This window comes from Rhizophagus irregularis, chromosome 32 (genome assembly GCF_026210795.1).
Source record: "Rhizophagus irregularis chromosome 32, complete sequence".
Classification (NCBI taxonomy): domain Eukaryota; kingdom Fungi; phylum Glomeromycota; class Glomeromycetes; order Glomerales; family Glomeraceae; genus Rhizophagus; species Rhizophagus irregularis.
Window position 1 is genome coordinate 203,299 of NC_089460.1, and position 18,848 is coordinate 222,146.

General features: G+C 26.6%; 5 protein-coding genes across 5 annotated transcripts; 3 read left to right on the forward strand and 2 right to left on the reverse strand.

The window, feature by feature from the left end:
• Positions 1-9,028: 9,028 nt before the first annotated feature.
• OCT59_022839 (uncharacterized protein) lies at positions 9,029-9,524 on the reverse strand (the record flags this gene model as incomplete). Its single annotated transcript, XM_066150390.1, has 4 exons — positions 9,029-9,107; positions 9,176-9,203; positions 9,345-9,408; positions 9,477-9,524. The coding sequence occupies 4 exons, from the start codon at positions 9,522-9,524 to the stop codon at positions 9,029-9,031; spliced, it is 219 nt and encodes a 72-aa protein (XP_066006432.1).
• A 39-nt stretch (positions 9,525-9,563) lies between these two features.
• OCT59_022840 (uncharacterized protein) lies at positions 9,564-9,989 on the reverse strand (the record flags this gene model as incomplete). The annotated part of the gene is made up of 2 exons (XM_066150391.1): positions 9,564-9,823; positions 9,923-9,989. 2 exons carry the CDS (start codon positions 9,987-9,989, stop codon positions 9,564-9,566), a joined length of 327 nt encoding a protein of 108 aa, XP_066006433.1.
• Positions 9,990-11,647: 1,658 nt separating this feature from the next.
• OCT59_022841 (uncharacterized protein) lies at positions 11,648-13,777 on the forward strand (the record flags this gene model as incomplete). The annotated part of the gene is made up of 3 exons (XM_066150392.1): positions 11,648-11,877; positions 12,722-13,626; positions 13,710-13,777. 3 exons carry the CDS (start codon positions 11,648-11,650, stop codon positions 13,775-13,777), a joined length of 1,203 nt encoding a protein of 400 aa, XP_066006434.1.
• Positions 13,778-14,773: 996 nt separating this feature from the next.
• Positions 14,774-15,052, forward strand: OCT59_022842 (uncharacterized protein; the record flags this gene model as incomplete). Its single annotated transcript, XM_066150395.1, has 1 exon — positions 14,774-15,052. One exon carries the CDS (start codon positions 14,774-14,776, stop codon positions 15,050-15,052), a length of 279 nt encoding a protein of 92 aa, XP_066006435.1.
• A 54-nt stretch (positions 15,053-15,106) lies between these two features.
• On the forward strand, positions 15,107-15,713 carry OCT59_022843 (uncharacterized protein; the record flags this gene model as incomplete). Its single annotated transcript, XM_066150396.1, has 4 exons — positions 15,107-15,196; positions 15,267-15,401; positions 15,574-15,633; positions 15,699-15,713. 4 exons carry the CDS (start codon positions 15,107-15,109, stop codon positions 15,711-15,713), a joined length of 300 nt encoding a protein of 99 aa, XP_066006436.1.
• Between the last annotated feature and the right edge of the window lie 3,135 nt (positions 15,714-18,848).

Consider the following 18,848-nt stretch of genomic DNA (forward strand, 5'->3'; position numbering starts at 1 on the left):
CGATTTTGATCGATAAGCACGTGTCTTCCTTTTCTCTCATTTTTTTATGATTTCTTTTTGGCATCTGTTTAAGAATTTAAATAACGCATACATTCAATTCATTTTATTCACATACAGAGGATAAGATTTATTTCAATAATTACCTTATTTATAATTCTTATAAACCACTTTTTCGAAATAAATTAATAAAGAGAAAATAAATCATGGATAGATAATTCTTATTTCAAATCTAAAAAGACTAATTTTATTCTGAATTCGTAAATGCAACATAAGTGATATGAAATAATGTGACAAATAATAAATAATATGCAAAAGTAGTATAAATTGTCATCAAATATTTATTTGCGCAGAAGTTACAAAATGTTTATTATTAGTCTGATTTTACAAGAATAATACATACTGGGAGAATATACCTGAAGCATTTTTGGCAAGAAGCCATGGTAATACTTATTAATTTATGGATCAATACAATAGCATCAACAACAATATTACAACAATTTAGGGATTAATTTAATCAATATACAGTTCCCAGAAATTATATGTTATTTTGCCTGTTTATGCCCAGTCTTTGGTGTTTTGGGATGTTCATGAATATATCTAGATCCAGAATATAGGATCAGAACTTTTTTATTTAGATAATACTAAATTAGCCTTTAGAACATTAACTTTTAAAAATAAAATAAAAAATGGCTTTTTTTTTGCTTGGTTTACTTTCTAAATATTAAAAACTAAAATTTATAGAAATAAGAAATAAGTAAATTTCTGTAAATTTTTTAAATTCTCAACATTCTATTTAATAATTTGCACCAAATAATTTTAAAAAGAAGCTTTTACCTTTTACTTACCATTTTTTATCTTAAATATGAAATATATAATTATAAATAAACTTTATAGATAAAGTATTTTTTTTTAACTGCAATGTATTTGATAATTTATTAAATAAAAGTTAAAGCATATTACCAAGTAAATTAAAATTCTAAACTACAATCTAATATAATTAACTTCATCATGCTGAAAAGCATCCTATATGTATACTGTTAGGTAGTATATTTGCTCAGAAGTAAGGTACATTTGAAACAGCCTATTTTAGCATAAATGCCCCTCTTTCTTTACAAGGCAATCACAGAACAGGACCCCGCCTACTACTAAGATATGTTACCAGTAGAAATTTCATTTTCATATGAAACCTTACCTTAAGATTTGCTTAAATTCTATTGGTTAATTGATTAAAAAGGAAAAAAATCATAACAATGTAACATAAAATTTCCTTTTATAGTAGAATTTTTAAAGAGTTTTATATGTAAACCTTACCTTAGGTCACAGGTTGACCTATCTTAATAGTAGGCAGGATTCTCACAGAACTCACTACATAAAAGTTAGAAAAAAAAGAAAAAAGAAAAAAAATTATCTTATAAACCAATTGAAATGCAACCAGATCATTCTCTATAAATATCCAGCTAGAATCAGAATTACATGAATTTTGTTAAGATTACATCAAGTTATATTCATATAATAAGTATATCAATCACAAAAATGAAGTTCTTTGGGCTGAAATTAATAATCTCAAATTACAAATATTAAGCTAAGATAATGCTAATGTCAAATTGTTAGAAAGTGAAAGTAATAATAATGATAATAAACCTAGCAAAAAAAGAAAAGTTGGGAGATTTCAAATTTATTAATTAAATAATGAATCTGAAATTGTCCAAAAAAACCTTAACCAGTTAAAACTCGGTTAATAATCAGTTAATATTAAAAATATTTTAAAAACTTTTTTTACTGCAAATTGTACCAATTTTTGATTTTACTTGCATATTTAATTATAGGAAGACTATATATCACTAAAATTATTATAAATAAATAGAAAAAAATTTGGCATTAAAACTTCAAGTTTAGGAACACGTAGCTATAATTTACATGTCTCTGGGCCGCATTATAATAAATCTGACTAGAATTATAATAAATATAGTTTTAACTGGTTAACCAATTTTCAAAATCCTTTAACCAGTTAACACTAACCAGTTTCAATCCCTGAAACTAACAAAAAAAATACTAGAATTCGTTAAATATCAACAGATTTTATATTTTATATAATTTGAATATTCTTTTTACGAATCTTTTATAAATAATTATAGACTGAAATGAAGGTATTATTAAAGACTAAAGCTCCAAACGGGTCAGTTTGGTCCAGATTATAAACGGTTCGGATTAGAGCTAAAATCTGTAAGAACCAAATCAAAAAACTGGCAGTTCAATTCGGTTTAATCCAATTTTTATAAAAATGTGAAAAATCGAATAGCTGTTGTTAACCGATTCGATACGTTGAATAGATTAACTATGATTTGCAGTCAGGGAGATTAAGTACGTTTAACTATAACTGAAATCCAATCAAACAAGACACGCTTAAAATAAGGAGTTTGTTTATAGTGTAAAAGGTTATACTTTATTATAGAACTTTATAATTACAAGAATAAGAACTAATAGGAACTAAAGGTAAACTAATTCGAACTGAAGGAACTCAACTTATAACGAGGGAAAATACCAACGTTATTTATATAAAAGTTACTACATATAAAGATATAATAAATATAATAGATATAACTAATATAATAAATATAACTAATATAATAAATATAATAAATAAATTAAATATAATAAATAAAATAATTATATCGATTATATTAAATATAATTAATATAATAAATATAATAGAAATAATAGGCTAAGTAGGCTGCGGCTAGGTCGGCTTGGCACAGTTGGGCACAGTAGATCCTAATTTTCCACATGATCTTCTGGCGCAGTAAGTTGTAACTCTACACATGACTAGGGGTAACACCATCCATCTAGTAATTGTACAAAGTTGAGCCATATATCATTGGATTCATCTCGACGAGACGCGTCGAATAATAGTAAGATCATGTCTCTAGCATCAATAGATCACATGTTAACCTACGCTAAATGATTTATAAATAATTGGAATTAGCAAGCTATCTATTGGTGCTAGAGACATGATCTTAGCACCATTCGACGAGTCTCAGTGAGACGAATCCAATGAATACAAATTTGTTCATATACGACCACTGGATGACGAATAATATCAAGTTTCGCATTTTTTTTAAAATTTTAGAGCGTTAAAAATTAGAAATTCTGATACATGAATTTATTTGTCGTCCAATGGTCATACAAATATGAATTAGGACTCATTGGATTCGTCTCGATGAGCCGAGTCAAATGGTGGTAAGATCATGTCTCTAGCATAAATAGATCGTAGTTAATTCACACTAAATGATTTATAAAAAATTGGCATTAGCAAGCTATCTATTGGTGCTAGACACATGATCTTAGCACCATTTGACACGTCTCATCGAGACGAATCCAATGAGTCCTAATTCATATTTGTATGACCATTGGACGACGAATAAATTCATGTATATATCATTTTTATTATTAGCTTTGGATTGGAGAAAGGCTAAGGCTATTATAGCTTCAAGAGATATTAGTTACGCTTTTACTAGTACTATAACTTCTAGGTATTATGCTTTAAAAAGTTATTCTCATTTTTGTTTCTTTTATCGAATAAAAAGACAAATAAAAAATAATTATTTTATATCAGAGTTTGTATTACCATCTTTAAACGCAAATATATCAAGATTCACTGATCCGTTTTCTATAATTTTAGGCTCGTTGGAAAGCCCTTGTTCTGGGCTTTATAGGCGAAAAAAGAGCTTGCCGATTGAATCATTAGATCCGGAGATATTTACGTTTAAAGTTGAGGTACGAACTTTTTAACATGCTTAAATGCAAATATCTTGGGATCCACTGATCCATTTTTTATAAATTTAGACTCTTTGGAAAGCCTTTGATCTGGTCTATATGAACGAAAAAAGAGCTTGCCAATTGGATCACTGGATCTGAAGATATTTACGTTTTAAGTTGAGATACAAATTTTTAACATATATAGTAAGTGCTAAGAATTATATTTATTTAAAAGAAATATTTACCAAATTATAGTATAATAACATTAAATAAAAATTTTTTAATACTCATTTCCAATTTACTGTATATTATATAGTATTTTGTATAATAAAAATGTAATAAAATTAATATTTTAATTAAAGGTAGACAAATCAGCCCATATGTAATTTATTAATATTTATTATTAGCACTTATAAAATATAAGGTATGTTGGTAAAATGCATTTGAGTATTTACTTAAAATACTAATAAAATGCTTAATAAATTAAATGGTTAATAAATATTAAAATTTAGTACTTATTTAATATATTAAGCATTTATCACTTAATAAATATAAAATTTTAATGCTTATTAAATATTGCTATTTAGTAAATATAAGGTTTCAGTTGCTCTAACATCGTGATATTTCTTTTTTCTCTCCTCGCCCTTTTCCTTCCTTTATTCCCCTTTCCCTTTATTCTAGTTTCTCTTTTTCCTTTTTCCCTCCCTTCATTCTCCTTTCTTTTCCTTCCTTTTTCCCTTTCTTACCTTTCCCCTTTCCTTTTGTCACTTATCTCTTTCAAAGGTATACATATACTTTACAGAAACCTTGAATTTTTAAACAATACCGAATTGATATAATAATAATGTTAAATAAATATCGTGGCGATATCGATTTGCAAATGATATCATTATGATATCGCAATGATATCATTTCAATATTAATTCAATATATCGAAATGATATCGTAAAGATATTTGTTTGAAAAAATATCAGATCGATATCATTTCAATGTTGTTATAACAACAATGAATTTTTTGAAAAATGGGAAGTAAATACGATATTAATATGATATCATTCTAACATTAATTCAATATCAATATGATATCGTAAAGATATCACTTTATAATTATCTAATCAACATCATAACGATATTGACGAAACATCAAATTGATATCATTTCGATATTGTTAATTGTTATAACAATAATGAAAAATAGAAAGTAAATACGATATTAATATGATATCGTTCTAACATTAATTCAATATCAATATAATATCGTAAAGATATCACTTTATAATTATCTAATCGACATCATAACGATATTGACGAAACATCAAATTGATATCATTTTGATATTGTTATAACAATAATGAAAAATAGAAAGTAAATACGATATTAATATGATATCATTTTGATATTATGTCAATGTCAATATAATATCATAAAGATATCACTTTATAATTATCTAATCGATATTGACAAATAACGAAACGATATCATTTTGATATTGTTATAACAATAATGATTTTTTTTTAATAAATGCAATATCGATATAATATTAATTCAGTATCAAAATAATAATATCAAAATGATATTATCTATAAATATTGAATTTACCTTTAAAAATATCAAATCAATCAAATATCGTTTTATAATATTTTAATAATTTGTAATCTAATTTAAAAGTTAATTTCAATAGATTTAAGTTACCGGTTATTTATTACAATAACAATTTTAATTACAGATAAAGTATATATTAGTTTAAATATTATATAACAGATAAAAAAAATATCAATAAATCTATAATAAACTAATTCAATAAATTAGAATTATGAGTTAAATTGGTGATGTAAGTCAAAACATTATGCCTTAATACTCCAGAATCATAACTCATCAACCCAAAGTTCGGAGGATTAACCGGGTACCTTGCTTTAGATTCAGCGACACTGCCCAAGTTGGATGGGGTGTCGCAGGTACGCTTTAAGAAGACTCGCTATGACTCTATTGCAAAAAGGATAAGTATATTCGAAAACACCAGACATAAATTCACCTCAGAAGTTTGGCGGAAAACCCCTATAAACAACTGCAGTTTCATCATTACCAAAATCATTGAATTTAGGGATACAATGAAAAAGTTCATGAGAATGACGGCTTTAAAAAAAAATACAAATATATTCTCAACTTTGACAATTCACCCTTATTCTTTGGCCTGGAATTCTCATATGACTGCATTATTGTTGTTTGTAATTTGATCCATTGAATCCACCATAAATTGCCTGGCAAAGCGAACTTTTATTAGACAACTATAGCTTCATCAACAAACGTTGCAATGTGTTTGGATGAATGACATCCTGTTTAATAAATTCTAAATGGGCAAACGTGGACCTAAAACCCATTATAAGGTAGGCTGCAAGAAGTGCAAAGCAACTTACCTAACCCACGAGTGGGTCTAATAAGGGTTAGGGAATTAATTACACGTCAAACACACACAAGTTGGTATGGAGTTAAAAGTCTTACAAACTAAAAATTATTTTTGCCACTTAATTCTCCAATAATCAATGTTATAAAAAAGTTACTTACGACTTAAGCCTACTTAATTATATATAAAACGACACTTCAAACAGACAGAGCTCATGATATATGAGAATATCCCATCATGCCTATTTTAACCTTTGATTAAAGGATTTTCGTTGCGTTAATTATATAAGCTTTACGCCTATATAACATAAGCTTACACCTATATAATTCAAGTCCGCCTTTTCCTATAACACACTATGCACGACGGCAAACGGTATAGGAGGAAGACTCTACTTTCAGAAAGAAAGTTTTTTTTTTCAAAAAAAAAAACGTACAAATAAATAGCGGTTAAATAAAATAGTGGTTAAATTGACTTTTTAGGAATTAATAGGCCTTATAGCCTTATAATATACGCGATCATTTAATATACGCGATCATTTAATCAGACAATTTATTAAATTTGGTATTACACGAACTTGATCAACCTGATAATTGTTTAGTCTCTTTATAGGTGGATATTTCTTAAATTATCACCTGAACTTTTCAATTTTTTGCAGAATCGAAGATGGAAACCGGAAAAGTATTCTAATTCAGAATTTTTTTTTAAGAAATGTGTTTGTTATTTTGTAAATTACCAGTCAGAATTGGCTTAAACTTTAAAGTTCTTACTTTACGCAAATGTTACGCAAATGTATTCTTTTTGATCTGTATAAGAACGTCAAATATATAGAGATATTTAGGCCGTATATACTAAAGAAGAAACGTCATATAATAACCATTCCATTTTTAACAACATATGGGCTGATCCTTGGAATCTAATTTTTTTACACAAAAATAATTTTATTAAAGCAAATATAAATTATCATTTATATAAGAATAATAAATTTATACCAGATAATGCAAAAAAAACTAATTAATTATATAATTTTTAATTTTTTTTTAATATAAGATATCATTAAAATTTAAAAGATCAAATATAACTCTCATGACAAAATCATTGATAATTCTTCGTAGAAATAAGCTATACAAATAAATTTACATTCATTTGAAAGAGAAAATCGAGATCTATCTAATGAATCTAAAATCAAGTGAATTGAATCACTAGTTGTTCAGTAATCACGTTCAGTATATTATTGAATTTTATCTAAATTTGATCATTAATTACTTCACATATAGTGATTCAATTTGAATGATCTTTGCTCCCTAAGGTGATGCCAACTTTTATCTTTAAAATAAATTTAAAATAATTCGTTTAATATATGTAGATGTTTAGGAATCATCAATTATATTATTAATATAAAATTTTGTAAGTTTGATAAAATCTGATATAAAAAAATTTATTAAATACCTGTAGATGCAAGCTACACGAATGAAATTATATTCATTTGAAAGAGAAAATTGAGGTCTATCTAATAAGCCTAAAATCGAATGAATTGAATCACTGGATTGTGAATAATTACGTCTAATATATTTATTTTTAATTTTTAAATTTGATTTGACTTTGATCGTTAATTACGCCTCATCCAGTGATCCAATTTTCCTGATCTTTGATTCTTACGATAGAGCAAATTCTCAGCTTTCAAATGAATGTAAAATGATGACGTTAGCATATCTCCAGGAATAATAATGCACGATTTTGTCACCTGCATAAAGTCCGATCTGAAAATTTTATTTCTTACCAAAAAATGCTTTCATAAGAGAATCCCAAATTCTTTTACTTTATTTAAAAGATTTTATTTGCCATTTAAGGATTTTAGTAGAATAAATCTAATGAAATAATTTTAAAAGATAAAAAACAAATATATAATTAGTTATTTTTAAAAAAAAGAATATCTTATTATTCATTTTACAACTATTTTACATCATAATTATTTTTTATTTGCATGTATTTTTTACAAAGAAAAAACAATAAATTAAAGCTAAAAATTATGAAAAAATATGTCTTATCTATGTATATAAAATATTAAGTTTTTTCTTTTACTTACCACTTAAAAATAACTGCTATATTTGCTTATAAACTTTTTTGTCATATTTAATAAAAGTGAATAGAAAAATGATGGAAAAGTGATGGGAGTGATGGGGAAAAAGAAGTGGTTATTACCGTTATTTTTGAATATTGATTAAAAAAATTTTTTTATTTTTTATTAAATCTGAGTTACGTAAATATGTAACACATATTTAATTTAGATTTGTGTAATGTTAATCTTACTAAAATATTAAATTTTTATAAAAATCTTAATTTAGACTAATTCCAAAAATCAGCACATATGAACAACAATTACTTTTTAAACTTGAAAATGTTATATCTTAGACAAACATTTTATAGTTTTATACATCCATTTTATTTTATATTATTATCACTTGACATTATGGTATAATGTTTAGAATAATGATGTTTCATATTATCATTTGCTTGTAAAATTTACTAAATTTATTCAATGTAATATCGTTATAAAATGCATAATTTTATAAAAAAATTAGAGCGTTTGCTAAGATTTATAACTATGTATAATTTAATATTATTATTAATAACTATGATTAAAGGATATGAAGTATCAGTACAGTATAAATAAAATAACTTACCGATAAAGAATCAACGATCTTATTTCCGCTCCTAGAAGGGATCGTTAATTTTTTGTCATATTATCTAATTCTTTAACGGCGGACAAATTTTTTCCGTTCCACGAAACTTTAAAGGTTTCTCTTACGAAATCAACCAAGGTATTGAATCCTCCATTTCTTGTTAATTCTGAAATATTAACAGCTACAAGCTGTCAGCTTAAAATCTTTTGGACAAATTCTTCATCACCGTAATCTATAAGTTCCTTTTGAGATAAACTTCCAGTAGATGCTCTATAATTAAATTAATAATTAATACAAACAGCACTATTTGGTTAGCTACGAAACAATTAAATAAATACCTGTTTTTTCTTATTTCTTTAAATTCTTCTACAGAAGTTAAAATAATTTGGTTAAACTTATTTCTGAAATCGATAAAAAATTTTCAGGTTTTTTCGAGGTAGCTTTTAGCTTCGTTCGAATGTATTTTTATTTTGAAAATTTTTGTTATCAACTCATCAAAAACTTTACCACGCGGACTTCTTGCACGTAAAAAAAGACACTTGACACTTTCGTCCCATAGACGAATTTTATCCTAAAATATTAAAAATACATTATTTAAAAGATTTAGACATAATAAAATCATGTTAATTTAATACTTACGTCCGTAATTTTACTGGATGATGAGATAGCAACATCTGTATTGTTCATTTCTAGTGCCAATCTTAAAATTTCTGGATGGTCGACGAGCTAAGCAACTATTTCTAAATTTGACTTTGATTGAAATACTTCGGGTTTTTTATGATCTTCCGTCTTACTCTCATCATCATCATCATTATCATCATCATCATCATCATCATCATTACTTCTTTTTTCATTTACTATTATAACTTCTTTATCAGCAGATTCGGCAGCTTCTTTATTACTATTTTTACTTTTTTTCATCAACTGATTGGCTTTCTCAATGTCAATATCTCTTCTTTTTTTCGTAATTTGTTTTCTTTTCGATCCTATTATACATATTTTTGGTATTTATTAATTATTCTTCTTACATATAACTATATAAGCAAAACTTACTATAAATTTACAAAAGAGTTATATCTACATACCTCCTTCAACTTCCATTTCTTGATTATCATCAGACGATTTATTAGGTAATTTACGTTTAGTCGTCATAATATAAAAAAAATATGAGCGAAAAAAAAAGTGGAACAACCTTTTTGTTTAAAAGTAGGTGATATTTATCGAGAAAATATGAATGAATAAAAAATGTAGAGCAACTTTCTTGCTCAAAAAAGTAGATGATAAATATTGAATGAACAAAAAAAGGGGCGAGGTTATCATGATATAATTTTGAGATTTTAGCTATTGTAATTATGATTGTAGTATTTAATTGGAAAATATACGTGATCTTAATATCATTGTGTATCGTGTAGAATGCAGGATCAGTTAAAAATATCAGGAGATGGGAAAACTAAAAATTATGATTTCTAGAAGATCGAAAATTAAATTTAATTAATATAAATAAATTATTACAATATCGAATTTCATTCAGTGAAATTTTTTTTTTACATGGAAGATTACCTCAAATCGATTTTACGGTTTCAAATTTATTATATTTTTCAGGCTATACGTGGAATGAGAAGAAAAATAATGGAAAGGTGAGAAGAAAAATGATCGGTAGAAGAAAAGGAGTGAGAAGAAATTAATGGAATATTACGTTTTGAATTTCCATTTTTATGTGTGATACGATGACATGCAAGAAAAAAAATTTATAAGATCCTGGTACTCTTGACGGAAAAATAACTGAGCCAATGAACCATGTGATGATCCTATCTAACTAAGCCATATCTATTAAGTGTAAGCCTCTGGATTGATTACATAAAAAATAGATGGGATCTACAGTAGTCGACTTACAACGATATTTGAAAAATACCGATATATTAATTGAAATTGTGAAATTACTGATAGGAAAGAGTTTTAATACATATTGGTGTAATCAAATATCGGTATATAAAGTATCAACTATTCAAATAATACAAGTCATGTGCAACTAATCATTTGTTTAATTGTTCGATAATATTCCTAAAACGGAGTAAATTAAGATCGAATTAAGTTCCTTACGGTGTAAATTAAGGTTAGCTTAAAATTCAGTATAATTGTAATATATCATCGCAGTGTAATATGAAATATAATCAAGGACATGCGTGATTTAAAATATTATATTTTATAATTATAAAGTATAAAGATAACATTTTAACTCATTTTTTATTAATAGAATTTGTTTATTTATTTTTATTTATATATATTAATTAATGCAGTATTACTATAATTAGATTTTTAAAATAAATTGATAAATCAAAAAATTGAGTGTATTCAATGTTAAATAAATTAATTAAAGATGATTGCATTAGAACTAAAAAATTTAGGCAAGATCGTAAAAATAAACTCAAAGAAATCAAAAAAAAATATGTGTGTATTCAATGTTAAATAAATTAATTAAAGATGATTGCATTAGAACTAGACAAGATCGTAAAAATAAACTCAAAGAAATCAAAAAAAAATTATGTGTGTATTCATTGTTAAATAAATTAATTAAGGATGATTGCATTAGAACTAAAAAATTTAGACAAGATCGTAAAAATAAACTCAAAGAAATCAAAAAAAAATTATGTGTGTATTCAATGTTAAATAAATTAATTAAGGATGATTGCATTAGAACTAAAAAATTTAGACAAGATCGTAAAAATAAACTCAAAGAAATCATAATAAATTTATTATAAATATAGAGCCTTTTCTTGACATTTTCCCCATCAAACTAATAATATTTAATAATGGCAGCATTAAACTTAAACGCAAATCTTCCAGTATACATTCAATGGCCCGATGACGCTGCTTTGACCTTAATTCAGCGTCGTTGGGCCTATCAGCCCTTATTCACCACAACGAGGTTACATGACCAAAACCAATTATGGCGTGGAATTGCTCGTGATATACGAAACAACCACATATTCAGGCCAACTAGAAAACAATGTAGAGAGAAATGGAATGCGCTAAAGTCAAGGTACGAGAATTTAGAGAGATTAATAAACAGAAATCCTGAAGGATATCCCACTTGTACCCTGACTTTGCATAACGAGAGATTCCACCAGGAACTCTCTGACGAGTTTTGGAGAGTGGAGCATAAGTATTTGTTATTTAACTGATTTTTTCATTAATTCATTGCATTTATATTAATACTTGCTTTGTTTTAAGCATTAGTCCGGGCCGCCCGGAGAAATAGGATGGATCGTAATACATACGAGTATAGAGAGCGCAGGCGCTCTCGCTCCCGATCCCCCTACTACCACCACGAGAGCGCAGGCGCTCCCACCGACGTCATTGATTTTTTATTTTTTATTTTATTATTTTAATATATTTTATTTTATTTTATTATTATGTTTTATTTTATTTTAATATTATGTTTTATTTTATTTTATTATTATATGTTTTATTTTATTATATGTTTTATTTTATTTAATTATTATTATGTTTATATTATTATATGTTTTATTTTATTTTATTATTATGTTTTATATTATTATATATTTTATTTTATTTTCATTCAATAAATGACTATTTTCGATAATATTATTTGTCATACCAATTGTCATTAACCATATACAGCCGGTATAATTGACCCTAAATTTTGTGTAGCCAAATCGGCAGTAATTTAACCGAATTGATTACTTAATTGCATTTTTTTTTTTTGCCGACACACTAATAGTATTTAATAAATTTAGTTCTAATTGAATTTATAAAATTCTAATTAAATTTGAATTATTTTAAATTGTTATAAAGATGAGAAGACGATATAGTCACAACAAGCCAATAGAGCCAATTTGAATTCAAAATCAGTTTTCTTACAGCAAACCTAATGAGACAACAGATTCTGACGAGAGAGTGGCAATTTGTTCGCCTGTACGTTCACCTGATAATGATAACGATGACATAGACTTTCAGTATGATCATAAAGATGATTTAAGTTTTCAAGACATTAATGATGACGATAATGCATATGGATCAATTAATCCTCAAAACTACAATGATGAGATGATATTTTCGCAAGATAATGTCAATTCATCTGATACTGAAGAGGAAGAAGAAAGTGATAACGAATACAATTATGAAGAGGAGGAAGAGGAGGAAGATAATAATGAAAACAATGACGAAGAGGAGGAGGATGAAGGTAATAATGATGATAATAATAATCAAGTGGAAGAGGAACGTAATAACGATGAAGAGGAACGTAATTACGATGAAGAGGAACGTAATAACGAAGAGAAAGAAATACATCAAATCGTTGAAGCGTTAGATGAAGACAAGATACCGTTCTGCAATGGTCAATTTGCACCGTACTTTGATAATTATACAACTACGGCATTATTTTGCTGGCTTCAGAAACATAATGTTTCTACGAAAGCATATAAAGATCTTGTCGATATCATTCACAATTCTCAATTTGAACCTACCCATGTAGTAAAAAATATCCGAAGATTCCAATCATGGAGAAAACGTCTTCCTCTCCTACCAATAATAACAAAGTCTATTAAAATTTCACCAAAAAAAACTCCATCAACCTCACGAGGATCAAAACTTTCGTATCAACTCTCAATTAGTGAAATTATATGGCGTGTTCTTAATAATCCGATGCTAATGAAGCATATGTATTTTGGACCCGACATTAATTCTGAAGAAAAATCAGAATTTTGGCATGGAAATTTATGGGGGGAATCCCCACTTTTTGGACAACACGAAATATTAATATCAGAAGGTTATAAATTAATACACTTTGATACAATTATAATTTATTATCATTGATAATATTTATTAAAGTTATTTATTTTTAATAAATAGTATTGTACCGATCTGGTGATTTTGTTTACTATCATGATGATAATGGTCAAAAAAACTTGGAAGATTAAGATCAATTTTAAAAAATCATGATGGATATTATCAGTTACGAATTCAAAAAATTTTGGAATATAGTGATTTACCCGGAAATTTAAAAGGGTTACCAAGACAACGTCGTTCTATTACCGGTGAAGTATGGTTACAAGACGAACGATTTTTAATTATAATGACTTCTCAAATTTTAGAAAAAGTAACTATATTGATTTACGCTTCAACATCAAAATATTCCTGATGGTTCATTGCGGATTAGTGAAATAATTTATAAATGTAATGACCGTTGGCACGTTCGTAATGTAAAGCTTTCATACCTACATCCATCTGATTACATTTCTATTAGAAATCCACCATCATCATCTATGCCAATCTATAAGCTGTTTTTAGATCTTTATTATGATGATTTTGGTACATTTAGAAATGTATACCATTCTCTAGGTGGTGTTTATGTACAGTTTGGAAATATGCCAGCACATCAAAGAAAGCTAATAAAGAACCATTTTGTTATTGGGTTTATCCCATTTGGAGGAAAATTTGACGAATTTATGATACCATTCATTTCAGAAATGAAGGAATTAGAGAAAGGAAAGGTGATGACTGTCCAAGGACAAGATGCATGGATAATTGCTGGTTTAGGCGTTGTTACGGCAGATTTACCTCAAGGTAACGATATGACAGGAGTACTTAAGGTATTTTTTCAACTTAGTTAATAATATAATAATATAATTTTATGACAACTATTAAAATTTTTTAAAAAATAAATTTAGACATAATGCAAATAAGGGTTGTCGTACTTGTAAAACTACTAAAGAATCATTGAATGCTCACAATCAGGATATCGTAACAACATTACGTTATCATCATATTACAGACGAAGAAATCTTAAAAATTTCTCATGAGACTATAATGTCGAAGAGATCAACTTTGTACGGAATATGGTTTACGATCATTACCTAGTATTTTAGATAAATTAAAAAGGGAAAGACATTTACAGACGCCGCAGGATATTTATCATGCGACTGCAGGAAAAGATTGGGCGGCTACTAAAATTAACTTGTGAATTATTTTCACGAGAAGGAGAAGATAATTTTATCGAAATTTGGAAAAATTTTGAAATCCCAAAAAGATGGTCTCGCTTACCAAATCCGATTACTCACTACAATAGTTTTATGATGTCGGATTTACTTAGATTAGCTATGATTATGCCATTTTTGTTAAACCAGTTTTTAAAAGAATCAAGTATCAAACGTAATGAAACAGCCATGATTCAACAAAGAATTAATGCATTTTGAGTTAGTTCAGTTCCAAAAATTATTATATCTTGTTGGATACATGTTGCAAAAACTATGAAAGCGGTTTTTAACAAGAAATTTACATCAGATAGCTATGAGGAATTGCAACAATGTCTTGAAGAAGAGTTTTCAATCCTTCCAAAGGTATAGTTACAAATTTGATATTGAAATGTGGAATAATTTCAAATAATTAACAATATTTTACTTTTTATAGGTTTTTGTAAATTTTGTTAATTTACCAAACATACACGTTAATATGCATCTTTTGATGCATGCTAAAACCTTTGGAACACTTATTAATACCCAAGTTGGTATAAAAGAAATGGTCCATCGTATTTTTAAGGGGATGGTACCAAAAACTAATTGCAAAAACATAGATTTAGATTTATTAAAGCGTTACAATACTTTATTTGCAATTCGACATTTAGCAGATGGTGGTATTGATCCAAGATTTAATAGATCTTGTACTGGATTTACAAATTCAAATTTTGGACAATTATTTTTAAATTGGTATGTTACAGAAGATAAATATTCAACTGAAGCAACTGAACAAGTTCAAGACGATGATGATGATACAAAAAGTAAGTATTTTATTGCATATAATAGTACATGTTTGATATTTATATTTACTAATCTTTTAATTTAGTTATATCTCCAGTAAACTTTATTTCCAATATTTCATTAAAAAAAAGAATGCCAAAGCAGGAACGTGATAAACTTCTTTTAACTTTACATAATTTTAAAACTGAATTGTTTTTATCTTATGTGGATATGAAGTTTGAGGCGGCACTTATAAACTCTTCAATTAGTTGGTACAAATTTGCATCATATATGATTGAAGAAGAAAATGGTATCCTTTCAAAAGTTCACCTACATCTCGATGATTTTATCACAATTTATGAAGAAGATCATGAAGAATCTTATGCAATAATCAAAGGTATCTTTCAACATAAGGGTAACAACAACAAATATTATGCATTTATTGTTGTAGATTGGTTTGAAGATACTATGGTTGAACATTCAGTATTAAAATGTCCACTTTACCGTCTCCAAGCAACAGGAGATAAATGGAGACGTATTTTTCCAATTACTGTAATAGATAATGTTCAAAAAGTACATTTTATTCATAATTGTAATTCAGAAAGGTGCCAACTACCAAATCATGATACTACAAATAGAATTTGGATAAAAAATAATTTTTATTTTACAGCCATATAATTATATTAATTATATAAATATAATAAAATAATTATTTTAATTTGTATCGTATAAAATTTTAACCAATAAAATCATATGCATGATGTAATAATAAATTAAAATTAACCAATTAAAATCACTTTAATTACATGCATGTGATATCTAAAAATAGCTAAAATTCGCGTTTATTAATGAGATTTTTTTTGTTTATTTTCAAAAATACGCTTTTCTCTTGTCTTTTATATTAATACTTTACGGTATTTTAGTTCGTCTTTTCTTTTTTCTTTTTAAAGTATACTTTAATTATCTTTTTACAATATTAACAATACTTTGGGACACTTTAGTTTATATATTCAACATAGTAAGACACCCACATACGAAAAGCAAGAATAAAAGCAAGAATAAAGAAAAGAAAATGTACCCGCCACTCACATACGAAAGAAAAGAATAAAAGAAAGGAAAAATGTACCCACCTACCCACATACAAAAGAGAAAAAAGCCGTTTTTTAAATAAATAGTGGAGCTGTTAAGCAAGGTATGAAAATAGGATATACGTGTATTTTTCATATTTTTTACAATATGTTGTGGTTTGAGTATTTTTTTGTTAGACTGTGGTATAAATGTGAATATATTTTTCAACGGCCGTGTATCTATTGCTTGTTAAATATATTTGCAATTTCTTTGTTAGACTGTGGTATTACAATATGAAGTGTGAATATATTTTTCAACGGCCATGTATCTATTGCTTGTTAAATATATTTGCAATTTCTTTTGTAATATTTGCTTTAGCCTGAAAGAAAATGTTGTAAAATAGGGCTGGATATTTATGGCATTTTCCGCCTTCCAATTACTTTGTCTGAGGGTAGCCTGACAATTTGTCGTTGTCCGTCAGTCGTAGCAACCAGCATTTTTTTACAATATTATGATTTTAAGAAACAAAACACTTTCAAAAAAATTTAAAGAAAGAACTAACTTAAAAATATTATCATTTTTATTATTCTTTACAAAATCCCGGAATTACCTGCTCTAACTATTATCCCAAGGTTATGTATTAAATTTTAAATATATTTTACAAAGAGTACATTTTATTAATCATGATTATTTTTTTTATTTTTTTTATATATATATATATATATATTAAAATTGAAAATGACGTATCCATCCACTCACATACGAGAAGAAAAGAATAAAAAAGAGAAGAAAAGAATAAAAAAAAAGGAAGAAAAGAAACGTACTCCACTCACCCATAATAATCCACTAATAAAAAATTATTATTATTAATGTATAATAAATAATAAACATATATTACAATAAAAATATTTTTGTGATATTAATTCAGTGTTAATATAATATCATTACGATGTAGTTACGATATTAAATAAATGTAAAACATTTTTTGTAATATTAATTCGATATTAATATGATATTATTATGATGTAGTTACGATATCAAATAAAATTGTAATATTAATTCAATGTTAATACGACATCACTACGATGTGGCTACGATATCAAATAGATGTAAAATATTTTTAATATTTTTGCAATATTAATTCGATATTAATATGATATCACTACGATATGGCTACGATGTGGTTACGATATCAAATAAAATGTCAAATATTTTGCAATATTAATTCGATGTTAATATGATATCACTACGATGTGGTTACGATATCAAATAAAATGTCAAATATTTTGTAATATTAATTCAATGTTAATACGACATCACTACGATGTGGTTACGATATCAAATAAAATGTCAAATATTTTTGCAATATTAATTCGATGTTAATATGATATCACTACGATGTGGTTACGATATCAAATAAAATGTCAAATATTTTGTCAATGTTAATACAATATCACTACGACATGGTTACGATATTAAATAAATGTCAAATATTTTTGTAATATTAATTCAATGTTAATACGACATCACTACGATGTGGTTACGTGATAATATTTACATCGCATAATGATCGCAGCGATATCGCAGAGATATCGAACTAATCAATGTCGATTAAATACAGTTACGACTAACTTAACGATGTCGAATCTATTTTTTATCAAAATATCGTAATGATATCGTAATGATATCATTGCGATATCTAATCAATATCAATTGTAAACTCCAAGTTTCAGCAAAGTACCTTCGAATTTTTACTTTTTTTAACGAAATATTTTACTAATGTTTTCATTTTTTCTTTTTTAGATTCAAGACGCCCATTTAAAAGGCTCGGGTGGACTTCTGAAGTACAGAAACTCCAAAGATTCGTAAGTACAAATTCTTTGGAGTTTTTTTTTTATATTTTTAATATGAATGGTGTCACCCACGTCTGCCACCCGTGAGTAAACACAATCTCTTATTTCACTTTATTTCTCATTATTTCGCTTGGTTTAGATTTCTATTATTCTCTTGATTTCTACTATTCTCTTAACTTCTCGCTTTCTTTCTCATGTATTCGTAATATTTATTCTTTCAAATACTACCACTCATTCATAATATTCCCAAAATATTATTCTGTATGTAATATTTATTCTTTCAAATATTACCACTTTATTTCTTATAAATTGCGAGAGTTCTCCTAACTTCTTAC